Source organism: Carettochelys insculpta, chromosome 30 (assembly GCF_033958435.1).
Source record: "Carettochelys insculpta isolate YL-2023 chromosome 30, ASM3395843v1, whole genome shotgun sequence".
Classification (NCBI taxonomy): Eukaryota; Metazoa; Chordata; order Testudines; family Carettochelyidae; genus Carettochelys; species Carettochelys insculpta.
Window position 1 is genome coordinate 4,073,878 of NC_134166.1, and position 27,971 is coordinate 4,101,848.

The 27,971-nt window shown below is 52.2% G+C and overlaps 1 protein-coding gene across 1 annotated transcript in view; it reads left to right on the plus strand.

Moving 5' to 3' along the window:
- Positions 1 to 27,971, plus strand: part of BCAN (brevican) — a 46,437-nt gene that overhangs the window by 2,171 nt on the left and 16,295 nt on the right. Inside the window, exons 2-8 of the mRNA XM_074981427.1 lie at positions 14,733 to 14,819; positions 16,139 to 16,531; positions 19,482 to 19,656; positions 21,445 to 21,572; positions 22,008 to 22,301; positions 23,668 to 24,090; positions 26,409 to 27,650. Coding sequence (XP_074837528.1) covers positions 14,733 to 14,819; positions 16,139 to 16,531; positions 19,482 to 19,656; positions 21,445 to 21,572; positions 22,008 to 22,301; positions 23,668 to 24,090; positions 26,409 to 27,650 — 2,742 coding nt within the window. The remainder of the gene's footprint in view (positions 1 to 14,732; positions 14,820 to 16,138; positions 16,532 to 19,481; positions 19,657 to 21,444; positions 21,573 to 22,007; positions 22,302 to 23,667; positions 24,091 to 26,408; positions 27,651 to 27,971) is intronic.

The following is a 27,971-nucleotide window of genomic DNA, read 5'->3' on the forward strand; positions in this document are numbered from 1 at the left end:
GCAGAATCCTGGAGAGTTCCCTGGAGGACGGCTTGGCAGGGAACTGAGCCAGGAGAGGGGCCTGCTGAAGTCCAGCAGTTTGCAAAAGAAAGCCCAGCATTGCCGATTCCCTGGCGGGTGCCACAGGGAAGCACAGAAGGGCAGCCCTACCCAACCTCATTTACCTTGTCTGTTACAATGACCCCCGCACGCTGGATCCCCCAGCTGGTAGCTCATGGCTAATCAGTCCCATGAAGGGCCATGGTGATGTGGCGAGACAGAACCAGCCCAAATATACACTCTGTGCCCTGCAGGTCCCATTGCACAGCCCCCGCCAGAGCTAATGGGCCCAGTCCTTGGCCTGTTGAACTCAACAGCAGCTGTGCTGGGAGCACTGCGGAATCAGGCGCTCTGCTTCAACATCCGGTCATGAGGACAGAGTCCCTGCCAGCGCATCTCCTCATAACCAGCTGCCCCCCTCTTGTGCTGCAGTGTAGACGTTTATGCAACCTCTGCCCAGGGTGGGGCTCTCCCGCCAGAGCCAGCAATCCTCCGCCCAGAGAGTTTGGAGAATTCGTCCATAGAGTCAGCGTGGCTGACTCCAGGCGTTCGCTCTGCTGATGGAAGTTCCCACTGGAGACCTGCCCTCAGTTTCCAGACCAGCGAATGAATTAAGACCATCAATTGAACCTTTTCCCTGCCTTTGGTTAATGGACGGCTAGTTATCTTGCTACAACAGTTTCTGCCCTTACCTGGCAGTTCACACTAGCTGAATCCTGGTTGTTCCTTTAGCTTCTTATGCTAGGGGTGAAAGGAGCTAACCCTGAGCAGTGGCCAAATGCATAGAGAAGTTGGCCCAAAACCTAACTCCCACTGGAGCAAAGTGCCAACATGAAGTCAGGTGTCCTGACTCCCAGCCCAATAACCCGGCCACTAACCTTACACTGCCTGGCCTGCTGCAGGGTGAGTTTGTGAAGATGGAGGAAGCTCAGCCCTTCAGAGGGGTACACAGGAAGAAGGCAGGTTTGCTCAGAACTTTCCTGCAGTAATTGGTGGACCTGGGATCTAGGTTCTGGGTTTGTCTCCTGCGCCGGTCACTGCAGTATCCGAGCATAGCCAGCTGTGCATGAAGCGCTAGTGATCCCTCAGGGTTGGTCTCCTCTCCCAGCTTTGGGTTCCACCTCAAACACTTCTTTTGGCTGAGACCAGATGCAGAGGTCCCACGCCAGGACTGCAGTATGCAGATAGGGGCTTGCTAGGGAACAGGACTGGCCCCAGTCCAGGCTGGCTTTTAAGGACCCAAGCACTGGGAGATGCCAGATCCTCCCTGGCATACTCCAATCCACACTCACCACCTCCTTCCTGGTCTGGCCCCGTCCCTTCCCTTCCCAGACAACTGAATCATAGAACACACAGAATCCTAGAGCACTAGAACTGGAAGGGACCTCGGGAGGTGATCAAGTCCAGTCCCTTGCCCTCCCAGCAGGACCAAGCACCATCTATACCATCCCTGGTAGATGTCTGTCTAACCTGCTCTTAAATATCTCCAGTGATGGAGATTCCACAACCTCTCCAGGCAATTTATACCAGTGTTTGACCACCCTGACAGTTAGGAACTTTTTCCTAATGTCCAACCTAAATCTCCCTTGCTGCAGTTTAAGCCCATTGCTTCTTGTTCTATCCTCAGAGGCCAAGGAGAGATATTATTCTCCCGCTCCTCCATGTAACACTCTTTTAGGTACAGTACTTTTAAACGGCTGTCACATCCCCTCTCAGTTTTCTCTTTTCTCATCTAAACAAGCCCAGTTCTTTCTGTCTTCCCACATCACTCACGTTCTCTCGACCTTTTGTCATTCTTGTTGCTCTTCCCTGGACCTTCTCCAACGTCTCCACATCCTTCTTGACAGGTGGTGCCCACAACCAGACACAGTACTCCACCTGAAGTGGAGGCAGAAAGGGACCCACTGCTTGGGCGTACCCTTCCTGCTACTGCTCTTGGGGCCTAACCACTCTCCAGCTACTTGCCTAGAGGAGAGTGTTCCCTGTAAGCTGAGCACTTGGGGTGCTGCCCAGCTGATTAGCAGAGCGCCCACCACTGTCAACAGCAAGCGTTGTGATTGGTGGTGCACAAAACAAAATTTATTCCATCCACGGATGGAAAAATATTAGCGGGAACCCTGCTGGGGGGGCTAGGAAGGTGCAGAGTCGGCAGCACTATAAATCTCTGATTCTGCGCAGCCTCCCCTCCTCCAACTCCCACTGCCGCTACTGGCAGGAGATGCAGGAGCAGGGCCCATTTTTCTTTGACCTGCTTCAGAAGCACGGCCCCAGACAGGGTCAAGCCATGCCAGCTGGGAGAGATGTTAAGCAGCACACAAAGATCGTTTTCTAGCCAAGATCCTAAAAGAGGCGGCAAGGCAGCAAGGGACCAGGGGACGCGGAGGAAAAGGCTCCTGCACCAGCATGCGCAGGGGAGAAGGCAGCTGGGGCTAGGCCATGGGAACGAAGCACACTTGGAGGGGGAGGGCTAAGGGAAGCGAGACAGAGGAGCTGCTCTTGAGAGCTTGGCACTGCTTTCGGCCAGTTTCCTCCTCTTCCGTCTCCCGCGTTCCAGCTCCATTCTCCAGCGCTTCGGAACCAGCCAGAAAACCACACACAAAAAAGCAAACCTGCTGCTATTCCTTCCTGCTGTCAGAGGCCTCCCAGCATCTTCACCCTCAGCAGCAGGCAGGGCGAGAAATGCCAGCCTGGCTCTCTGCTCTGCCCAAGCCAGGCCTCTTTTTAGGGCAGTTCCTTTCTTTCCAAGTGCTCTGGCGCTGGTGGACAAGTGACTCCACCTTGCTGTTTGCTTCTGAGCGGAGCTGGAAAGGCAGGCGGTTTACATTAGGGTTCTCGGGGGTTAGAGCAGGAGGAACTGATAGGAGTCCTGCGCGTCCTTCCCAGCAGTGGGAGGGGGATGTTGCCTAGTGGTTAGAGCCGAATGCCAGGATTCTAACTTAGCTCTGTTACTGTGTGACCGTGGGCAACTCATTCCCCCAGCCCTGTTTGTGCCTCAGTCTCCCCTTTTGCCAAATAAGAATGTATAAAGTGCTTTGAGATGAGGAAAACGCAAGAGGAGCTGAGTAGAGCCAAAGGGCTCTCCTGAGCCGCCTGGCTGATCCCACGTACCAGACACAGCAGGGGGTAAGAGCAGATGGCTGGGGGGGTCAGGAGCTCTCTGCACACTGCGTGCCCTTGCGGAAGGGGCCCTCCATGTGCTGACTGCACCACAAGAACAGCCCATGCAGCTGCCATGGGCCATTTCCACCTCCAACATGACACCCTCAGGGCCGTACAGGTAGTATATATGTTGGGTGGGTGCGGCCCCAATGACAGAGTGGGGCACATGTGGCTCCCAATGGTAAATAGACTGAGAACCACTGAACTAAAGAGTCAAAGCAAAAAAAATCGCTCAACAACTTCTGGAACAAGATCTAACATGCAGGCCGGGGGCATAGGAACCTTGGCCGAACTCCCCAGCATAGCAGGGAACCTGTGAAGTAACAATCACTGGACCAAGCTCTTCTAGCATCTCACCTCTACATCTCAAAGTGCAAAGGAGGCCAGGAGCAGCACACCCCACTGAACAGACAGGGAAACTGAGGCACAGTGACATGGCGTGACTTGCCCAAGGTCACCCTGCAGACCAGTGGCAGAATCAGGATTAGAGCCCCCAGTCTCCTGTTCCACAGCTGTGCCTGCTAGGCAAGCTGATTTGAGACAGTAGGATCTTACCCTGTGTGTTTATCTCTGTGGACATATGTCCCCACCTGTGCCCCTGTAGGCATATACATGTATGGACGTACACGTTTTGGTTGTGTATTTATGTATGTGAGCAGGTTTGCACACACATACAAATGGTGGTGTGTGTGGATGTGTGCACACAGCAGAGGGTGAGGGGGCCATGCTTGCATTTCCACGGTCAGTGTTACAAGCATGAGAGGGAGCTCTTCCCATGCTGCCGTTCACCACCCACTTCCTGCAGATTGTGTCCTGATCTCCGCCGTTCCTTCGCTCTCCGCACAGCCCTCTGCCACGCTGGCAGCCCCTGCCCTCCACCAGTCCAGTGCTCCCAGGCCCAAGGCCCGAGCAGGGCTGACTCAGCACGGCGAGAGCTGGCTGAGGGAGAAGGTGAAGGCGGGATGCTGAGGGCCTCCTGCCCCCCCCAGCTTTGAAAATGGACCATTTCCACGCCCGGAGTCTCACAAATCCCCTGGAAATCTAAGTTCTACTAGGATCTGTGACACAGGGCCCCAACAGACTCCATTGTACCAGGACCTTTACGTGCGCACAAGACAGCTGCTGCCCAGAAGGGCTTACCAGCTAACGCAAACAGCCAAAGAATGGGAGGGGAAACTGAGGCAGAGGAGGACTGGGACTTGCCAAAGGAGGTCAGTGGCAGAGGTGGAAATAGAGCCCAAGTGCAGTGACAAAGTGCATGCTACGTCCTCTCTTCCCCGCCACTCTACCCCGGCCGCTTGTGGCTTGACCACCTGGGGGATAACAGCCTACTGCTGCTACCAGGGAGTAGAGTCCTTTTTTTAGCTCAGATGATTGAGGTCTGGTCTGTGGAAGTCCTGAGTTCAGGCCCTGCTAGTGTTGGCTTTTGGAGGTCGCAGAGCATGGATTAGGCGGAACTTTGGCCGAAGTAACTTGCTCAAGGTCACAGTCTGCCAGGGATGGAATCCAGGGGCCTGATTCTTCACCGCACACAACAGTTCATTGTGTTGCTTTGGCAAGTGGGCCACACTGCCACCCAGAGAAGCCCTCTTGTACAAGGGGCTTCCATGGCCTACAAGCCCTGCCCCCAACAGCCTGTAGAGGGGGTGGGCTGGGGACTCAGCCAGAGCACATGGTACTATGAATAGTCTCTGCAGCCTGGGGGGGGCCAAGACAAGTGAAGTGCAGGTTACAGCAGCCTTTGGGCTGCTGTAACTGACCCCAGGGTCCAAGCAGAGCCCTGCAGAGCTCCAGCATATAGGAACATTTATGCCCCATCCTTCCCCATCTTTGAGCAGACTGACAATGGGGTCAGTGCTCTCCAACCAGCAGGTAGCCTGGTTTACTGAGCAGAGTATGGTACCGAGAGTGAGGAGATCTGGTGCTATTCCCAGCTCTGCACCGACTCACTGCATGGGCTTGGGCAAATTTGTCCCTGGCTACCTGCCTCAGTTTCCCTCCCACCCTCTGTCTATACAGACAACGAGCTCTTTGGACTGGCTCCGTACGCACACAGCACCCAGCACCGATCCTGACTCGTGTGTCTAGGCGCCATTACAATAGCAATATCACCCGCGGGCGGACCACTGGCCCTCTGCTACCTCCCTGACTACATTTCAGAAAGGAAAATTCATCTGAGAGGGCTCAACCCAAGCAGTCGCTCCCCGAACTCTCCTCCGGTGACATCTCCTCGGGAGCCATTCTTTCAATTCATTGCATCTGAGTGATCAGCCCTCCCCTCCCACCTCCGCAGAGGCGGCCACGCTGCGCTGCTCTGGCAGGTCACCATGGACCAGAGTGGCCTCGAGTGACGCGCCCAATTCTGTGGGCACCGCCAGGGGAATGCGTCGGCTCTTGCAGGTGATGCGCTTTCTGCAGATCTGTATCTCCACCGCTTCCCCTGGGATCTGAACTGCTGAGCCAGAGTGGCAGCCACTGGCCTGCAAAGCCAGATCAGAGCCACTGGTCATGGGGGTTTCATTCTCATGTGCTGAATGCCAGGAGACGGGGAAGGAAGAAAGTGGAGCTGCCGGGGGTAGCATGCCCCTGTCCCTGTCTGGAACAGAGAGCTCCTTGCTCATTCCCCAGGGGAACCCACGAGGCCTGAAGTCAGTGGCTGGAGGAGGAACTGGCGAGCGCGCGCGCACGTGCACGCACACGCACACACACACACACACACACACGCACACTTCCACTCTTTTAGGCAGCTGCCAGGCTTTTCTTTGCCATCAAGGCAGCTCCGGGCTGCTGCCAGTATTGTCTCCCAACTCCTGCATCTCCAGCAGCAGGATGCCCTCCCTGATGCTGCCCTGGCTGCTTCCCACTGCATCACACAGAGGAGCCTGCTCCACTTTAAGAGAAGCATGTAGGAGTCCTCTCTGTGCCACAGAGACAGAACGGCCCCTGGGGGGAGAGACACAGAACAGCTCGGGGTGGGGGGTGGGGGGGCAGCCTGCGACCAGTGGGGCACAGGCAGGACTTCTGGGCTCTATTTGTGGCCCATGAGACGTTTTATTTACTATTGATCACATGCAAAGGTGCCAGATTCTATTGATATTTTGGAGCATCAGCGTAAGCAAAGACCCCCCTTCGTCAGATGCAATGTAGTGAAGACTCCGGAGGCAGACTCCCTCCTTCTCATGGGCCTGTATAATTAGACCTGCCTCTGGACTTTCCCCTACATTGCATCTGACGAAGCAGGTCTTTGCCCACGAAAGCTTATGCTCCAAAATATCTGTTAGCCTTTAAGGTGCCACAGGACTGCTTGGTGTTTTTGCAGACACAGACTAACACAGCTCCCCCTCCGCTACAGGTTCTGCTGGGTTGTGTCCACGTAGCTTTGTCGCTACTGGTATTGCTACAGGCACACGTAGGTAAAGCAAGGGGCCACAAAGTGAAGTGTGTGCTGACTTGGTAACCGCCCACAGGGGGACTTGAACCTGGGACTGCAGGGTTCAGTGCGGCAGCCTGAGTTATAAAACCAGCTGATGCTCAGCTAAGGCGCTAGAGGAGACTCGCTCTTTCTCTGCGTAAGTGGCCTGGGTGGGACCCATGCCCCTGAGCGTGCGAGTTACAATTGCACACGCACTGACTGTGGCTGCGGAGGGAGCTCACAGCTCTCAGTCAGCGTGCTGCTGTGGTGCACCCTGCAAATTCTAGGCACGCAGACGCCATCAGCAGAACTCCACTCTCCCAGGAGACGGCCTTGGTTACCATGATCACGGCCCCCCGAGACGGAGGCCACTCATGCAGCCCACTCAGTGGCCTTGGTTGCCAGCACTGCACTAGCTCCTCCTACCCCTGCTCTGTGCCTCAGTTTCCCCCCTCTGTTCGATGACAATAACAAAGCAGACCTCCTTTGGCAAGGGTGTTTCATCTGTGGCTGAAGAGCGCTCGCTAACAACTGGGGCCTGTTCAACGGCCCACAGGGAAAGGACCCAGCCCCAGGATGCTTTTGTGATGCCTCTGTCAGGGCCATCCCAAGGGCGGAGGGTCTGGGGCAACCTGCCCCAGGGTCGCAGGTGTGGGGGCCTCAGGCAACTTCCCTGGTACTGGAACAGCAGCCCCAATTCACCTATGGATGGGAGAGATGGGGCGGGGGGGCTCTGCCCTCCCTTGTGTCCTGCCTCCCCATCAGCGTGCCCTCTAATGTATTCAATCCAAGGTCGGTATGAATTTTATTATGTGCACCAAGGCCTATGCAGATGCGCACCACCCATTGTAACACGCGCTGCTGGCTGGGGGCGCTCTGCTAATGAGCCGAGCAGCACCTGAATCGCTCCTGGGCGGCCGCTGAAACACTCAGCTTACAGGGAACCCTGTTCCCCACCTTCTCACCCTCCAAGTGTAGGTCTACTACTATTCCCGCACGTTCCACGTATACTACACACTCGTGCTTTAATGACAGCCGGCTGTCTCCCCAGCCTGGGCCGCTGGCTGCCAGCTGCTGCATACACATCCCTGATGATGGCATGGCAAGCCAGCAAAGGGAGCGGGAGGAAAAGTCACCAGCTGGAGAAGGTGCTGCTGGAAAAGGCTCTGTCTTTTACGTGGCTACTTTCCGGGGGGAAATGGGCTGATTGCGGCTATTTTTTGTTTTTCGAATATAAATTTAAGCATGAAAGCGGCTTGATGAGGCCGGAACGGAGCATTTTGGTTTTTCCTGTGGAAAGGAACTCTTGGTATTCCTGTCTGTGCCAGTGAGAGGCAGGAGACCAGGGACTCGTCCATTGCCAGCCTTGCAGGGCTGGATTTGTTTAAAAAACCCCTTCTCCTTTGCACAGGGCAGTTGGAATTTTAAGCCAGCAGGGACGAAGAAGAGGGGAAGCTGTGCTTCAAAAATACCCTGGGAGTTCTCAGCAAGCGGCATGGGAAGAACAGGCTGGTCTTTGCAAAGCTCAGCACTGGGTTCCCTGTGAGCTGTGCATGGGGCAGCCACTCAGGACAGAGTCACTTGCCACCCAGCTGATTAGCAGAGCGCCCGCTGTGAGGCTTTCCTTTTCTCTTTATCTGGGTGGTGCACATCCGCACACACCTCAGCACGCATAAAATTATTTTGCACATGGCTGGAAAAGTTTGGAGGGAGCCTTTCCTTTGCCGGAGCATTCCATGTATCTGTTGCTGGAAAGCACCTTCGGGCAGGTGGCCCATGGGATCGCATGCACGTGCGCAAGCGTGCAGATCTTGGCAGTGTGCATGCAGGCAGCCGCACGTGTTCACGCAAGGGCGCTAGTTGTTGGGAGATGAGTTGTGTGCCTGCAGGCTTGTGCAGGACGTGTGCCAGTATGGGGGGGTTTGTGTGCATGTGTGGTTTGGCCCATGAGTGTGCCCAGGCAGGGGCACGTGTACGGACAGCAGCATGCCTCTGGACACGCATCGAAGGCAGGGCACCACAGGGTAGATTTCTCTCCCCTTCCTCCTTGGAAACAAGCCAGGCAAGGGATGTGCTGCTGCCTCATTCTGCAGCCAAGTCCCTGGAAAGCCACCTCTTGGATCTCCTTTGCTCTGGTTTCCTGCAGGCTGACAATGCACCTTGTGATCCCGGCTGACTAATCCTCACGTGGCGCGGCGGGAGTGGGGGAAGGGGAGAAGGGCTTTGAATGGGGAGCAGAGCAGGTGACCCTCCAGCAAGGAGACAAGCGGCTGAGAAGGGAGAAGCTGGCTGGGGTGGGGTAAGGGAGGGCCTCAGAGCAAAGCTGAGGACAAGCCAAGCAGCTGCCAGACTTCTCTGCTTCTGGCTTGCAGGGCCTGGCATCTCGTCACGGACACATGAGGGGGATGCGGGGAGATCTGTCTGTGTCTTGGGGACAGGGCTCCGCTGCTCCAGCCAGTGACCTCACATGCCGCACGCTGCAGCTAACAGAGCCAGCCTGGGGTGTTGCTGCAGTGTGGGTGGCTCTCTCTGGCGCTGCCCAGGGCTGGGAGAGGTGGGCATCCAGGTATCCATCTAAGATGCTTTTCTGGTCCCTACCTCAGGAGCTTTTCTCTAGAACCCTAAACTCCCAGCCTTAGAAGGGCCCACAAGGCTCAGCTCATCCAGTGGTTCTGGGGGGTCAAAAGCAGTATGGGGGTGGCACTGACTCCATAGGGCCCATGGCAGAAAACCCAACCCCCACTGCACAGGGTTGCAATCTGGAGGGCCTGAACCCCACCTGCTGGGGCTGACTCCAAAGTCTTGCTAGAATCTGCTCTCCTCCCACTTCAAAGCCCTTCTCCCCTCCCTCCCACAGCACCCAGCTCTAGTCCAGCCAAGCCGCAGGGTTTGCTGTGTCCAGATTTATTCTCACAGCTGCCTCTGGGGAGCAGGGGAAGACAGTGGGAGAACTCAGCGACAGCCAGGGGAGAGGGATAGCTGCTAAACCCAGCGTTGTGAGCTCAGACCTTCAAGTTACCAAGTGGTTTGGGGCAAATAAAAGGGGGAAAAAGAACCTGTCAGGGATGGTGCTTGGTCCTACAAGAAATGCCTATGGTGACCATAGGGGAACATTGCCTGGAATTATTCTTGCTAATGAGGTGAGGAAAGGGGTAAGATGGGGTGCTAAGAAAATAGTCCCTTATTTTTGAATGACAATGTTAGCACTCCCATGATGCGCCTGCGAAACGAGCTGTCTCTGACCATCCCTAAGCGTTCAAAAAGCATAAGCCAGTCCTCCCAACTCGTAAGCTAAAGCATGAAAAAAACTCATGGTTTTGAATCTGTTTGGCGATTTTTTTCCCCTTGGCTGTCTGACTGTTGGGCTGCTGGACACATGGGTGCCATGGGTTTAAAGGTTCCCTTTGCCATTATGACTGCTAGACTCTTATTGAAAAACGTCTGAGCTTCTCCCGTATTCTGTCTGCCAGGAGCTGAGGCTTTGAGGAAAACACCAATTCTAGCAAGACTCAGAACTGGCAACACCAGAAGCAGCACAGAACACAGCCCTAACTTGGTCCGGAGCATTGTCACCAGTGTTCCCTCTAATTTTTTTCCATCCAGGGGCATAATACGTTTTGTTATGTGCACCAAGACATGTGCGAATGTGCACCACCAATAGTAACTCATGCTGCCCACTCTGGGTGCTCTGCTAGTCAGCTGGGTGGCATTGGAATCTCTCCTGTGTGGCTGCTTAGGTGCTCAGTTTCCAGGAAATTCTAAACTTGGCCCAGGGTGTTGCCACCTCATTGAGACGGGAAAACGATCAAATTCCTTGTGGTCCTGATGAAGCAGAGAGAGGAAAATGAATTCAACCCGACACCAATGCTTTCTATCACTCCCTTGCTAAAGGTTAAAAACCTCAAAAGCAAATCACTTCAGCTGTGTTGGCACCTTGGGAATGGGAAAAATATAATCACCCAATAAAGGTCCATCACCATGTGAAGCAGGAAGTGATATGTGCATCTGAAACAGCCAGCGCGCGCGCGCTCTCTGTGTGTGTGTGTGTGTGTGTGTGTGTGTGTGGCCCCACTTTTCATCCCTGCAATTAGCAGAGTCTCTCCACCCCCACCTAATGAATCCAAAGTGATGCAAATTTTGGTTATGTTCATATAAACAAAACTTTCAACACAGGTACAAAAATCTGCGGAGTGCAAACTTGATAGATTGGTCTATAAATGTGACTACACATACATTAACACAGTACCACATTTCAACATTTGTAATGAGATGGAGGAGCCTGAGACCCAGCATTCCTATGAAATTTCCTATGAAATTTCATACCTCTGCAGGCTCATGCCCCCCACTTTGCATGTCCCTGCCCTAACTCTTATAGAAAACAATCACGGGGTGATTAGTAATCAGAATCAGAGAGGGGCCGCGTTAGTCTGTAGCTTCAAAAACAACAAAAAATCCTGTGGCACCTTCCAGACTAACAGATATTTTGGAGCATAAGCTTTCATGGGCAAAGACCTGCTTTGCCTACAAATGTTTATGCGCTATTCATCATAGAATAGGTTTACCAATTTTGAAATAAGCCAACCTCTATTTCAAAATAGTGGTTGCATTGTGTAGATGCTAGGATAGTTATTTCAAAATAACTTTGCTGTGTAGACCTACCCTGGGAGGGCAGAAGAGAACTCACAGATCATAAGCCAACATATTCCCCTGGCTGGGCTGTTCTCAGCCTTTTCAAGGCCAGAAGCCGCCTTCCACTGAGCTGGGGATTCCCACTCCCTGCTCTTTCCGTGTAGAGATACGGAGAGGATGGGGTTGTTAATACAAATTGGCACAACAATAGCAGCTAAGAGTCTTGGCCATTGAGTAAGGTGCTATACTTACAGAGAACAGGTGGCTCCTGTCCCCAAGACAAAGCCATGTGAGCTCTCCACAGCTCTAAGACATGACAGCCTGATTTTAAACCCCCATGAAGATTGTTCAGCCAGGGAAGAGGTGGCCCCGAGTTAGTTCTTCCATCTGTGCCCCATCTCTAAGCTGCTTACCTGATCCCTCACAATCTGGGGTGTATTTATCCTCACAACAGCCCTGGGAGCAGAGGTGGAAAGTACCCCAAAAGTTAATGGAGTAAAAGTACAGCTGCTTTGGGGGGGAAATGTAATTAAATAAAAATCATAATAGCCTTCTGGGAAAACTATTTGAGTAAACATGCAGAAGTGTAACAGCTGGATTGTACTCACGTATCCAGAAGTAGCCCATGGTTTCCACAGGATGGCCATTTTTGACTTCTGGACACTGGAGTGCAATTGAGAAGTGGCACTTTTGTACTTTTACCGAAGTAGTGTTCAAAAGAACATTTTTTGACTTTTATTTAATCACATTTCCCCCAAAGTAGCTGTAGTTTTACTCAAGCAACTTTTTGGAGTACTTTTCCCACCTCTGCCTGGGAGGCAGAGCAGTGCTGTTATCCCCATTGTACAATATGCCTGAGTTTCCTCAGGGAGACTAAGTAACATAACCAAGGCCACTGAGAGAATCAGTGGCAGAGCAGGGAATGGTCTCCAAGCCTTCCCACTCCAGTACTAGACCAGATTTCCTCCCCCTACTGGCTGAAAAGAGCAATGCAGCTGGATTGATGCAGGCAGTCAGCAGAGAGGGGGAATCACCCCGTAGGGCCAGCTTCAGCCCTCGGAAAATGTCTGAGAGCTTTATTCATCAGGAGCAGTGGGAGAGAGGGGGGAGTCTCTTTGTGCCAAGAAGCACTGAGAAAAGGCCGAGGATATAATAAGTTCTTTGCTCAGCACTCGGCATTCACAGCCTGTGAGCCACAAACCTCCGGCGTGACCAGAATTTCAAAGGGAGAACGGGTGGTGCCTCCCCCTGCAATCTTTGTGCATTGCTGCCCAATCCTTTTCCAGCTCACCTCAGTGGTTCTAGCTGACTGGCTGGGGCCAACCAGGTCCCACGACACACACAGTTAAATAAAACCCATCTCAGGTTTGCTCCCTCAGCATCCCCCAGAATAACTCCGGTTGCTCTGTTCTCATAGGCTTCCCAGTTTCCACAAAGCTGGGAGCTTCTGGCTTCACTCTGTGGGGCTCTCCAGTGGTTGCCAAAAAGGTAGTCAACCTGGGGAGAGTGGGGTGCAGTAGGTATAGGCCAGAACCAACCCCCAGGAACCAAATGCCCTTCCCCTGCCACACCCCCGCAGCTCAGGGACGGGTTCAGAACTCAGCAAGCACCAATGCCAGGCTCACAGCAGCATCGCCAGATTTGCACAAGGATCAGCGAGCAGAGAATTGCTCCTTTCAGATTTGGATCGTGCTCACAGACCCAGATGCTCATTCACCCGACAGACCCTTGACCTCTAACGTAGACCTTTTAAGTGTAACCCTTCTGCCAGGTGAAGCCAGCATCAGCCAAGGCCAGGTTCATGCCCAACCTTTCTCTGCTCCCCCCTCACAGTTGCTGCTGTTGGTCAGGGCAGACCCAAGGTTAGGGGTGCATCTGCAGGGCTCACCTCCCATCATCCTGAGTAGGGGAGGTAAAGCAACATATTACTCACTCGCCAGCCAACTGCTCACTGCTTTCCGCTGCTGCCCTGCTGGCCACTCATTGTGCCACCACAGCCACCCGGCTGCTCCCACCAGCCACCTTGCGACTCCCATTGGGCAACTGCTCACTACTTCCACGCTGGTGGTGGGTTTGGCTCAGGACAAAGCTCAGTGAATTCAGCTTTTGGCCCAAAGTACAGTCCAACCCCAAGAAATCGACAACATCCAGTACAGAAAATACAACTCACACCTGGAAGGCATGTAGGCAGAGTAAACGAAACTAAATTAGACTAGACTAGACAAGCCTTGCTCAGTGCATCCCAGCCCAGTCCTACCTTGCTCTGTTTATTCCACCTTTAGATTCACATAGCTCTAGCAAGGATCCTTTGTCCCTCCCAAGCTGTTTACGCTGACAGGGTCTCTCTCCTTTTGAAATGGGTTAAACATAGGCTCTCTTTTCTGTATGCCCCCAGTAACTGCAAGCATGGATAATCACATTTCACAAGCCCTGTGTTTAGCATTAACATAGCTTGTGGTCCCACAATAACCAAACTGATTACAACAGGTGAGACACCCCTGCATCGGTTAAACCGGGAGCAGATCTAAGCACAGAGGGGCAAACTGTATTTCCATATACATGCCCAGAGTTTCTCTCTCATTCCAGCAAGCTGCAGTGGAAGCATTCCTTCAGACCTTCTTACACAAGGCTCATCCACTCTGCTGGAGTTGAGTAAAAAGCTGCAAATTAGATGCTATTTATTTCCCTCCAGGACTCTTAGTTTCAATCAGTGCACAGAAAGGCGGGTGCTCTGGGAATGAAGAGCGGAAGCACAGCACAGAAGGCTGTTATCTACACAATAACTACACAGAAAGTCTTCCAGTTAACATTATTTCATTATTAGTTTGCTGATCAATTACAGGTTGAACCTCTCTAATTCGTCACTCTCTCATCCGTAATCCAGCATGATTTTAATTGGCTGGATGACCATTTATCCTGGGTGTGGCCAAGTTTCCCATAGTCCCATAAAACAAAACAGCCTCATGTAGCACTTTAAAGACTAAGAAAATACTTTATTAGGTGATGAGCTTTTGTGAGACAGACCCACTTCTTCAGATCTTTATGGTCCCATAAAGTTTGCTTACAGCCACCAGTTCTGGCTCTCAGCATTCTGTGCTGTTATTGAGCTGTAATTACATGTACATGTCTTCTAAGAGCCCAGTAAGCAGTGGACATGTTGGTAATGGGCAAGAAAATATTAACCTCTTGTCGTCTGGTAAATTCTTTCGCCCAGCATTGCTCAGCTCCCAAGGATGCCAGATGAGAGAGGTTCAACTTGTGCTAATACACAGCGTTATTTCAACAGGCATCTTTGCATATATACACAGACTATTGCGTTATTGTGACACATCTCTCTTATGCAAGGTATTGTATTTTCCAAATTAAAAAAAATCAGAACCCCCTGTCCCCAAATAATATTTATTGTAAAACCTGGGAATTTTGCAGTAAAAATTGGTTAAAACTAAAAATGAAGGGAGTCACTTACTTATTTTGTATTTTTCCTCCGACCCAGGTGGAACAAAGACAGACACCATGCTGCTGCTCTGGGTATTTGCCCACCTTGCTTTTGCGGATGCATTTATCTCTGGAGACAGTGCAGGTAACTGAAACCCCCTCCAAGCCAGTCAAGAGGCAGCTTTGCAATGACTGATTTGAGAGGCAGTAGGATCTGGTGCCTAGGACATGTGGCTGCCCCTCTAGGGACCAGTGTTACTTCCAACTTTTTTCTCCATTTATGGGCAGAGTAAATTTTGTTACGTGCACCAAGACATGGGTGGATGAGCACCACCGATAGAAACACATGCTGCCCATTGTGAGTGGCTGTGGGTGCACTGCTAATCAGCTGGGTGGCATCTGGACAGCTGCCCAACTGCTCATCTTTCCGGGAACACAGCTAGGTTCTAGTCCCACCTCTGAGCTTAAACTTGGTCTACTTTGTCTAATTAGGTTCACGGCAGGGATCTGTCTCCTGCTATGGGCATAATGAAGATGCCCAGCACAACAAAACCCTGATGTTGCTTTGGGTAGACTTCTAGGTCAGTTGTCAAACTTTTTCCCCTCTCCTGTCCATGCTATAAAAACTCCACAGCCCACCTGGGCCTCTATAACTGGTTTTCTGCATAGAAGAGACTGGTCTGGTGTGAGCTGACAGCAAGTAGATCAGTTGGCCCTGGGGCTGCAGGGGTCCACTCAAAATTAACTTCAGCCCCCTTCCTCCCCCATGAGCTGAAGCAGGACCCAACAAACCCAGACCATCCCTGCCAGGAGTTTCTCCAACCTGTTCTTTAAAACTCCTACTGGAGGGATTCTACATGCTCCCTCCGATGCCCATTCCAGAGCTTAATTGCTCTACACCAGGGGTCAGTAACCTCCAGCATGGGTGGCAAGAGTGGCACATGAGCCAATTTTCATTGGCATGCATGGAGGCAGCTCAGCCCTACCCTCCTCCCCCATGCAGCCAGGAGCTTGCTCAAAGCCAGGCCACCCATGGATTAACAAAAGACCAGCTAATGCCACCAACCACCATCCAAACGGTAAAACTCTTCATCTTAATTCATTGATTAATAAAGCTGTTGTAAGTAGGACTATTAGTGACTTTAAATCCTACCACCGGCACTCAGACTGTACTTAGAGGCCAAATGGTCAAATTTTGGCACTCTGCCTCAGAAAGGTTGCTGATCCCTGATCTAATAGATGGAATCATTACTACTTATTTGTGTGTCATGGCCCCTATACTGCACACAACTAATGGGGATCCTCCTTTCATTCAGGCAGTAGGAGCCTGTGCTTGTGGAACAGGGAGATCCAAGTGCTGTCTCTACCAAAGCCACCATGCCACAATGTGCAGCACCGGGCCAAAGAGGGCTGCAAACCCAGCCCTGGGTGGCTGGTGACCTTTTGTATCCCTCTCCGTTGCAGATGACATCAAGGCTCTGAGTGTCTCCATCGCCAAACACCCGCCCGTCCGGGCAGTGCTGTCAGGAACCCTCACCATTCCCTGCCACATCACCTACTTGCGTCCCCTGGCCACCTCCAGCACGGCAGGGCGCCGGGCAGTGCTGGGGGCGCCCCGGGTCAAGTGGACCTTTATCTCCGAGGGGAAGGAGGCCGAGATCCTGGTGGCCCGGGGGCAGAAGGTGAAGGTGAGCAAAGGCTACCGCGACCGCGTCTCCTTGCCCTTCTACCTGGCCTCTCCCACCGACGCCACCTTGGTGCTGAGCGAGCTCCGCTCCAACGACTCAGGGATCTACCGCTGTGACGTTCAGCACGGCATCGAGGACGGGCATGACCTGCTGCGGGTGAAGGTCAAAGGTAAGTGTCCTGACCTTGCCACCTGGCGTGGGCGTGGGGAGGGGAGGCAATTCAGGCCTGGCACAAGCCTCAGAGGGTTGGTGGTTGCCTCACTGCATGTATAAGTAACACCAACTGCATGGAGCTCTGGGCCGAGAGAGAGGCCGACAGAGCCTCCAGCCTTTGAGCTCAGGGCTGGACATGTCGTGTCATACTCCTGGGCGAGCAGTCAGTGGCGGGGATTGAACTGGGAATCTCTGGCTGAAAGCACAGGAGCTGAAGGCCCCTCTTTGTTAGCTACTGCTAGAATATTGCATCACCGCACCTTGTTGCTCCTTTCTGGGCTTGCTTCATTTCTGGACTCCTCACTGAGGGGTTGTCCCCATGTTCCCTTGCATGGAGATCTGTAAACTTAACCCCCCCCGCCAACACACTAACCCTGCCACCCTCCAGGGGCTGAGCTACGGAAGGGAAATAGCCTACTGTAGCTACTCTTTCATGGCGTAAGGCTGAAGGGGGCAGACGGTACAGGACCCACGGCAGAAGGGGCAGGACATAGGACGCTCATCCTTAGAGCTGCCCGGACTGTGGTGCTGGGTTTCCCTGCTCCCTCTCTCACAGCTGCCAAATTAGCAGCAGAAGTGGCTGGAGCTTTGGACCCCTTTGAAACTCTGGGTGCCGGGGCAACTGCCCCCTTTGCCACCCTCTTCTTTTCTCCTCCCCCCTTCCCCATCAGCTGGCCTGCACATGCTGGTCATACCATCGGATATCAGACAAACACTTTTATTTATTGCCATTACTGTGGGGAAGTCTCTGATCTATTATTATTTATGTTACTTTGATTGATTTCCCTGGCAAAACCAGCCAATTTCCTTAATGCATGGTGTAGGATCGTGCTCCCCGTCTCAATTAACTTTGCAGACTTCTCTTCCATGCCTCCATATATTGGAGTGTCAATCCCATAAGATTGTGGGTTTCTTCCCCTCACCCCCACCGCAGCAGATTGTATTGCTTCTGGCAAAAGCTTCTGGCAAAAACCCATCCTCACCTCTCCTGCCTCCCTGTCCCATCTCATGGTTTTCTGCCTTTCTGCAAAACTGGCTCGGAGCCCAAGCTCGCCCATTTACTTTAGCAACACTTCTGGCTCCTCCTCGCTCAGCATTGCCAGACGGGTAGTTTACACTGGAGTGACTGGCAGCCCGGTTTAAAGAATAATTTCCTCTGCAGTTTATCTGTGGCTCTTCAGTGGAGGGAAGTCATGGTCTGGTGGTTCAAGATTCAGACTCATGCAGTCTGTTACCTATTTGCTCTCTGTCCTTGGGAAGAGCACACCCTGGCCTTGTGCCTTAGTTTCCCCATCTGTAGAGGATGGGAAATGATGGATTCCCACTCAGCACAGAGGGAAGCCGAGAGTGCTTGCTTACATCAAGATCACTGAACAAAAGGGCAAAACTGGGAATAACAGTTAGCCCTCAAACAGCCTATTGTATAGAATCGTAGCATTAGAAGGGACCTCCCAAGGTCATCTAGTCCAGTCCCCTGAACTCATGGCAGGACCAAGCACCATCTAGAGCATCCCCGACCAGGGTTCCCTGTCAGCTAAGTGCTTGGGTGGCCATCCGGGAAAGAATCAGGTGCCGCCCAGCTGCTTGGAAGAGCAGCTACAGTGCCCACAGCTGGCAGCCTGTGTTTCTATTGGTGGTGCACATCCACACATGCCTTGGTGCACATAATAAAATTTATACTGACCATGGAAAAAAAGAGGGAACACTGTCCCTGACAGGTGTTTGTCTCACCTGCTCTTAAAAACCTTCAGTGATGGAGATTCCATGTCCTCCCTAGGCAACTTATTCCAGCGCTGAACCACCCTGACAGGAAGCCTTTCCTGATGTCCAACCTAAGCCTCCCTTGCTTCAATTTAATCCCATTGCTTCACATCCTAGCCTCAGAGGCCACGGAGAACAAATTTTCTCCCTCGTCTTTGCAACAGCCTTTCAGGTACCTGGAAACTGTTCTCATGGCAGAATCGGAATTTTCCAGATCTGAAGAAGTGGGTCTGTTCCACAAAAGCTCATCCCCTAATAAGTTACTTTGTTAGTCTGTAAAGTGCTATAGGACTGCTCTTTTGTCTCATGTCCCCTCTCAGCCTTTTTGTCTCCATGTATATATCATAAAGATTGGGAAATAATTTTATCTTCCTTGGATAGACAGGGAAACTGAGGCACGTAGAGCCCAGGGACACATCCAAGGCTAGAGAGAAAGTTGGTGGGAGTAGAACCCTGATCTCTTGATTCTTTGCTCTACTCCCTGTCCCAGGCTGAGTGGATGGTTATGTTTTCAGAATCGTTAGGCTCCAACCACTGGAACTAAAGAGGTTCAGTTTAGAAGTAAGTTGCATGTGTTTAACAGCAAGGGGCACTAACCCTTGGCAAAAATGACCTCACGGGAGCTGGGCTTGAAGCCACTAAACCAGGACAAGATAACAGCTGCAGTCTAACTCAACGAGAAGTTACACACGTGGAGTCGGAGTCACAGGGTGAAGTTCTCAGGCCTGGGCTATGCAGAAGACCAGCCTGTACGATCCTAATGGTGGTTTCTGCCCTAAAGATTTTGCATAAGATGCTATGATCAGGCATAGCAGGTTACTGCCGCATGCTGGGGCTAGGACTCAGGGCTTCCAAGGCCTAAACCAATGGCTTAATCTGCAAGCTCAGGTTGCTTCCCTGTCAGCCACTCCCCCTTGCAGACATCACACTGACACTTCCCATGGATGACGTGGTCCACAGTATGCACCTCCTGTCTGCTGTGGGTGCTGGTGCCTTAATCTCTGATGCATTGAGACAGCTCTGTATTTGGCTCAGGCAGGTGGGAATTGTATTGTACTGCGGCTCTACACTACCCAGGGATTAACGGGACACTAAACCTGTGATTGCAAGACCATTTAGATGCTGTTTCACCCTCTGTCCTCTAGGGGTGGTGTTCCTCTACCGGGAGGGCTCCACACGCTATGCCTACACCTTTGCCAGCGCTCAGGAGGCCTGTGCCAGGATAGGGGCACAGATTGCCACACCCGAACAGCTGTACGCCGCGTATCTGAGCGGCTACGAGCAATGCGATGCTGGCTGGATCGCAGACCAGACAGTCAGGTGAGCACCTCACGTGGCGGGCTAGGTTCAGGTGGATGCAACACTCACAGGACACATTGTTCACCTGTGGAACTCACTGCCACTTGATGTTAAGGAGATGAATAATGAGGAGCTCCTGTTTGGGGCAATCCACATCCCTTGTACCAAAAAGGAAAGCTTCATATGCCATTGCCCCAAGAGAAGAGATTAGTAAAACTGGGACTTTTCAGCTGTGAAAAGAGATGAGTAAGGGGGATATGAGGGAGGTCTGTAAAATTATGACAGGTGGGGAGAAAGTGACTAAGGAAGAGTTATTTACTCCTTCCCTTTACACAAGATCTAGGGGTCACCAGATGAAGTTAATACATAGAAGGTATAAAACAAACAAAATGAAGTATCTCTTTATACAACGCACAGTCACCCTGTGGAACTCCTCGCCAGAGGATGTTGTGAAGGCCAAGACTGTAACAGGATCCCAAAAGAGATAGATGAATTCATGGAGGACAGGTCCATCAATGGCGGTTACCATGGCTGGGCAGGGATGGGGTCCCTCGCCTCTGTTTGTCAGCAGCTGGGAATGGATCACTTGACAATTCTGTGTTCTGTTCATTCCCTCTGGGGCACCTGGCATTGACCATGGTCAGAAGACAGGCCATAGCTAGATGGACCTTGGTTTAACCCATTATGGCTGTTCTGAGGTTCTTATAGTGTCTTGAGAACCAAGTTCTGAATTGTTAGACCATTGTGCTAAGCACGGCACACACAGGTAATGAAAAGATGACCTACATGCCAAAGGACTCCATGTCAGGGGTCATGGCTGAATGTAAGCCAGGGCTTGGTGAACTCATCCTGATTAGAGCAGGCTGAAATTTTCCACCTGCAAAAATTCCAAAGTGGATCAGAGGTAGGGGGAGGTGTGGGATGCTTCTCAGTGCTCTAGAGCAAGGAATCATGAGCGTGGAGATTGCAAGCAGGCGTCAGGAGGTCCTGACCACCTGACCCTTCCCACATAGCTAAATGGGACAGCTGGCTGGCTTACAGGAGGCTCCTGGAAAGGGAAAGGTTGAAATCCATGGCCCAATAGAAACCTCGTGGCCGTCAAAGGAGAGGCTCCCATTGATTTAAAATGAGCATCAGAGCAGAGCTTCAAGTCACTTACCAACAGGCCCCATCTAGGTGAATGTTTTCAGAAGCAGCCACTGACTTGGAGCTCCTGGGTTTTGGTTGCCACACCTTTGGTGTAGAAAGTGCTGGCTCTGCAGGTGCTCAGTACAGGTTGAACCTCTTGTCTGGCACCCTGAGGACCTGACTGGTGCTGAATTAGAGAACTTGCCAGGCCACAGGAGGTCAATGTTGTCTAGCACAGTAGTCGCACTTCCGCTGCTTACTGGGCTGTTAGACATTTAGGGGGAAATTACAGGTAAATACCAGCACTGAACATGGAGAGCCAGGACTGGTGGTTGCAAAAAGACTTGATGGGCTCACAGGAAACTGGCCACACCCATGATAAGTGGCCGTCTGGCTAACTAAAATCATGCTGGATTACAGATGTTGCCAGATGAGAGTTCCAGATTACAGAGGTTCAACCTGTACTTCTGGAAATAAACCCACAGGCTGGTCTCAAATGGGGGGTCCCAAAAAAAATGTCATCCAAAAATCAGAGGCCACTTGGGGTTGGGCCACTTTGCCATCCTCACCTAAGTCCTCTGCTGAGGGCTGCCCAAGGGTTTGTTACCAGCATCTGACTGGCAGGCCCCAGCAGCCCTTTGCCTTCTGTGGAAGATCAGTACCTGCATTTTCTCATTCCAGGTACCCAATCCAGACCCCTCGCGAGGCTTGCTATGGAGACATGGATGGGTTCCCGGGAGTCCGTAACTATGGCGTAGTGGATCCGGAAGATATGTACGATGTATATTGTTATGTTGAAGATCTGCATGGTAATTATGAGGCCAAAGTATATTGTGTCCTTACCTTATATGCTGCATCAATCCAGTCCATTCCCCGGTCTTTGACAGCAGCCAGAACAGTGCTCAATGAACTGCACAAAAGTCCAGAGAGGAACAAGCTACTCACCAGGCTTGACTATGGTCCTGAAGCCTTGCAGTGGGTTTGAAGAATAAATTTTTTTATGTGCAGATATGCACCACTAATAGAAACACAGGCTGCTGGCTCTGGGTGCTCTGCTAATCAGCTGGGTGGCATTTGATTCTCTCCTGGATGGCCACCCAAGTGGTCATATTACAGGGAACAGTGCCTGCAGCCATAGGATGTGATAAGAAAGGGGGTGAAGGGAAGGCTGAAAGACCTCCTGCTCCTAGACTGGCCGAGATTCTCTTGCCTCTGATTCCTCCCCACTTTGTCTGTGTTTGCAGGAGAACTCTTTTTCGTGACTGCCCCAGACAAATTCACGCTGGAGGAGGCCAAGGCTCACTGTGAGGAGCTGGGAGCAGAGATAGCGACACCGGGTCAGCTTTATGCAGCCTGGAATGAAGGCTTGGACCACTGCAGCTCAGGCTGGCTGGCTGACGGCAGTGTCCGCTACCCCATCGTCACCCCCCGGGAACGGTGCGGGGGGAGTCTGCCGGGAGTCAAAACCATCTTCCTGTTCCGGAACCAGACTGGCTTCCCTGATGCTCAGAGCCGATACGACGTGTACTGCTTTAGGGGTAAAGGACCTGTCTCCAGGTGGCAGCGTGATGGGCCTGCAAGGCTGCAGCCAGAAGTCCTTGCTGATGCATCATGGTGTAAAATTCTCCCCCAAGTTGAGGGGCCAGCATGAGGCCTCAGGCCCCACTCAAGTCGGGGCTGCAATGGGATTTCAGGGATGCATTGGCAGTCAGGATGAGAGACAGCAGCCAGCCTTCATCCCACGTTGAAATTCTCTCTGCAGATGACTAGTACGACAGGCTGAACATCTCTTGACCGAAGTAGAGCTGAACGAGCTTCAAGTTATGGGGTGGAAGGGGCAGTTTGGAGCTGGGGAGCGTATTGGAAAGCTGGGAGAAACAGCTCCTCCGCGGGCAGAAATCAGGATAGCTTCAATGGAGTGAGGCCCAGCTGAGCATCTGGGCCACGATTTAGCTTCATGGTTCAGCTCTGGAGCTGGGAGCAGATCTCAATCTTCAGGGCGCTCTCTGGCCTTGTTTGGGTAGAAGGTCTAAGGCAGTGAGTCTCAGTTACATGGGGTCCCCTTCACATCCTGCTCAGGTGGTGGAAAGAGTCTTAACATGCCACCTAAACTAGAGGAGACCAGCACAGGGAGTCCAGGGGGAGCTCAGGCCATATACCCCTCCCCCACCCCCTCTCCACCCCTGCACTACCAATGCTGCACCCCTCCCCATCCCTGCTCTGCCCATGACCTGCTTCTCCCCACACATGTTCTGCCCCAGGCTCCGCCTTCTCCCCACCTCTGCCCCACTCCTTCTTATTGCTCCACCCCCATGCACTTCTTCCTGGTGAAGCACCAGACTGCTTCCAGGCAGTCGGGGGAGGACTGTCCCCCCCATCAGACTAGCACAGCCCAAGGGCCCTGCAAGCTTCCTAGTGGGAGAGGTGGGCTGGCCCACGTGTCCCCCAGAAATGGGGCAGTGCTCACAGCGAGCACCAGCGGGGGTGGGTGCATGTGACACCGCCCCTCCACCATCTCTGTAATGCCAACAGGTGGAACTGAACCTGGGACCTCTGGAGTTTAGTACACAAGCTAAAAGCCAGTGTTAGCTCAGGCTGTAGCACCGACTCATTATTCTCTCTGTAAGTAACTTCAGTGCCATAGATGGGACAGCACGCCACACCCAGGAGGTGTGGGGGTTACACCATGACCCCCCTTTTGGGGTCCCACTGCCCTGCAAGGAGCCTGTGTCAGTGAGAATCAGGCCCCACCATTTGATACGGGCTGGATTTACTCCTGAGGAAACTCATCCTCTCCAGCCCGCAGGAAGCACACCGAGGGCGGTCCTGCTTTGGAAGGTGTCTACCTCCAGTGTCCAGAGGACGGGCCAAGCCAGTGATCTCCCACTTTCTCTTTGCCCACAGACGAGACAGATGCTTTCACAGAGTTGCCGGAAAAGCACCGAGCCACTGCGCCCGAGGGGATCCAGGAGATTGTTACAGTGACAGAGCAGATGGAGGAGCTGCAGCTGCCCACGGCGGAGGTGGAGAATGAGTCGAGAGGGGCCATATACGCCGTCCCTCTTTTTCAGGCCATGACTGAGGCTGAGCAGCAGAAGCCGAGCAGTGCCCCCGAAGAGGTCACGATTCCTGTCTCCCAGGAACCCCCACTAGAGGACTCTGTCTCCTCAGATCTAGGACTTCACTTTCCATCACCTTCACCCCAGAGCTCGGCCCATCCTGCAGCAGGTCCGATTAGCTGTGACACCAAACCAGGGAGCCCGGGCGCTCCAGAGGAGGAAGGGGGAAAGGGGAGAACTGGAAATTGCACAGAGACCCCCAGGAATGGTAGGTGTGCTTGGTGGGTGGGGGGCTGTAGGGTGATGGCTGGAATGGAGTCACAAATGCAGCTTTGACGGCATGGGCCCAAGGCTCCGGAGTCCGTAGGTCTGGTATCTGCAAAGAAGCCAAAGGGATTTTGATGCCCATCTTACAGTGAGATCTGGGCACCTTTGGCAATTACAAGTTAATCCAATGTCTCCCAGAGGTGGCTCTTGTTGTGGGACCCATTGTCAGATACTTCCAGACACACTCTCCAGAGACCTTCTCTGGCCATATTTTGGGGAGAGCTGGTGGAAGAACCAGTGAAACAAAACAAAATTAACATTTTTGGATTGTTTAAATTGTCTCTTTGAAACCGCAATGAACTGTTACGATTTTTGTCCCATCAGGGTGGGCCTGGGGGGGAATGAAAAAAGCAAAAAATGTTTGTAAGACACGTTAAGCTTTTTTCCCCTGTTGAAATTAAAAACACAAAAATAAAATGGTACAAAAACAAGAAGCCCAGTGGCACCTTATAGACCAACAGATTTTTAGGAACACAAGCTTTCGAGGGCAAAGACCCACTTCTGTGTAAACACGGCCAAGTCAGTTAGCCTCTCGTGCCTCAGTTTCCCCATCGGTAAAACAGGGATAATAGCATTGCCCTATCTCATAAGGCTGTTGAAAGGATAGATACAGTGAAGGCCGTGAGGTGCTCAGCTATAATGGCAAAAGGACCATGTAAGTATCTAAGACTGTGCCCACATTAGCCCCTCCTTTTGCAGCACCTCATTAGCATAATGACAGCCGCGCACGCTTCAAAACTGCCGGTTCCTAAACTCACACCGCCCATGTAGCCGGGGGCCTTTCGAAATGGACCCCTGATTTCAAAAGCCCCTTATTCCAAAAAACAAATGGTCTTGCATATTCATAGTAATGCCTCATTAGCATATCCCAAAGTGCCACATTTCCATAGCCCCTCTGAAAGGAGGGCCTAATGTGGCCACAGCCTAAGGGTATGTCTACACAACAGTCTTATTTCAGAATAGCTATTTTGAAATACACCCTCTACACACCCGAGGCTATCTAGAAATAGAGCCATTGGATGCATTATGGCTTGTTTTGAAAGAAGACTGAAAGAATCGGGTTGGCTTAATCTGGAAAAAGAGAAGGCTGGGAGGGGACATGATAACAGCTTTCAAGCACCTAAAAGGCTGTCACAAGGAGGAGGGGGACAAATTATTCTCCTTAACCTCTGATGACAGGACAAGAAGCAATGGGCTTAAATTGTAGCTAGGGATGTTTCGGTTGGTGTGACGGGTTTCAACTCAGCTCTTGTGGTCATCCCTATCTGGAGGGATGTGGGTGCCTACACTCTCCCAAAGTTTAAGAAACTCTTTGGGCTACTTTGCCTTCTGGTTATATCACAGCATATACAGCAACAACCTTTTCAACTACTCAGCCATCGCTGAGAAGTCATAGTCCACAGCAGTCATGGCTGTCTTTCCAGCCTCAGCCCTCCTGCTGAGCCCCACTCTGTGGAGATACACACCCCTTCTGGGGTACACTTAACAGGGACCACCTCAGTGCCTGTTCTACAATGGCTCTCGACAGAGTTCTCGCCCATTTTAGGGCCCTACCTGTAATCCCCCAGCACCTTCCGCAGTGCTGGCTAGGTCTCCACAACAGAGCTCTCCAAGAGAGATCTTCCCTCTGTGACGGCTCCAGCCACAATGAAGGGGCTCAGCCCCGCTGCTCCTCTTTTAAAAGCCTTCCTGGCTCCTGATTGGCTGCTTTGCTCAGCTGCTGCTCTAGCCTCCTTGGAGGACTTCTCTATAGTTTGGAGAATCGGGCAAGACCACAAGCGTCAACAGGAGCCTTTTGGGGCCTAGTCTGCCCTGTCACAGTTGGACATTGGAAAAAAAATTCCTTTTGGTCAGTGTGGTTAAGCAGTGGAGTAAATTGCCTGGGGAAGTTGTAGAATCTCCATTGTTGGAGATTTTTAAAAGCAGGACCGACAAACACCTGTTAGAGATGATCTAGATGGTTCTGCCATGGGTGCAGGGGGCTGGACTTGATGACCTCTCGAGGTCTCTTCCAGTTCTAGTGTTCTGTGATTTCATCAAGTTTGAAAATGCTGAAATACTTAGTTCTGACATTTCCTCCTTGAAACTTTTCATTCCACATGAAGTTTTGCTATTTCAGCTTTTATGGCACGGGTACTTAATTTGAAGTGTCATTTTTCCTGTATGACGAAAACCCCCTTTTCCAAGCAGCTCTGGTTGTTTGTACTAAAGGCAGCTGCAGGTCATTTGACTGCTGTCATTTTCATTTAAATTTTGCAGAGGAGGAGCATGGAACTGGCTTGGAACAAACCTTGAGCTCTTCACTGGAAGGAGAGAATGTGAGAGCTGCTAATGAGAAGCAGATACCCCGCAGCCACCAGCAGGAATCTGATGGGGAGCAAGATCCTGTTTATCACATTGAGATGGGTCTTGGAGAGCCACAGTCCGTGGTTCCCCCCGCACAGGTGGAAACAACAGATGGAGAGGTGACCACCAGCCCTACAAATGTGCCTGCAGAAATCTCACCAAAACTAGGCAAATCCAGTGACTCAGTCAAACCCAATGTGTCTCTCGGCCCTGTCAGGTCCCACCATGCACCTGGTGAGGAAGCCCCATGGGAAGGAAGCTCTGCTGATGTCTTGGAGACTCGTCTCCCGGACATAAGCAGTGAGGCGGATTTCACCCCTGGTTCCAAGACCCTGGAGGACATTGCTGCCAAGAAGGCAGATGCTCTGGAGCAGCTGGCTCGCAATGCCAGTTCCAGGGGTAATGAGGAGACTGGGGTGCAAGAGCCCAAACAACCAGACCAGGATGCCGGTGATGGAGAGCTCTCTATGGACCGGGCTCAGACTTACACCACCCCACCAAGCAGGCTGGCTTCTGGGTTGAGCAGCACACGCTTCCCTGACTTGGGCAGACACCCAGATGCTTCTGAAGATGCAGAGCTATCCGGAGAGGCAGCTGTTGGCACCGCATGGCCAGAAGGCACTCCAGCGATTCAGGAGCCTCTGCTCTCCATATCCCCTGGCATGGGAACTTTCCACCTCCAGGGCAGCGAGGAGCACTCGGGCTCTACCTGGCTTCTGGTGCCCTCTACCACCCGCTCCCAGGTGGAGGACGTTTTGCACACAAACATAGGCCAGGTCCGCACCGCACCGATGCCCAGCAGGGAATCTCCAGCTGAGAACAACACCCAGGTGGTGGGACATGAGGGGGCAGAGCTACCTGACTCCAACATGACAGCCCACTTCATAGCTGAGGAGAAGGAGGAGGCCGATGAAGATCAGGCTGTTTCCTCTGCTCCCGTGGCAACAGCAGCCATGTCCCCCCTGTGTACTCCTGGAGAACTAGAAGGGGACCAATGCTCATCCATCCCGAAGGACAATCTCACCACTCCTACTGTGGACGTCTCCAAAGCGGCATCGGGCCCGGCTTTCACAGACACCCCTTTGAGCACCACCCACCCTCTCCCCGTCCTGCCAACAGAAGGCGCCAGCCTGGGAGTGGGGGTGAACATTTCAGGTAACCCATATGGCTGTGCTGCCTTAGCCCTCTGGGCAGCCATATTCACTGGCCTCCCACACTAAAAACCTGTCTTTCACACTGTGCTTTCCTCTGTCAGTCCATTTGTCTGTCTGTCTGTCCTTCTCTCTCTCTCTCTCTCTCCCCGTCAGCTGGATCAGGGAAGTTTAACATTACGGAGAAGCACATATTTGTCAAACAAATTGGTGTCGGCCACGCATGCACTTTAAATCTCTGCTACTTCTGTGAAGTGTTTTTAATGACTGTTTCAATGAAAAAAAAGGACAACTAACAGTGGTACTAATAAAGTGAATTAAAAGC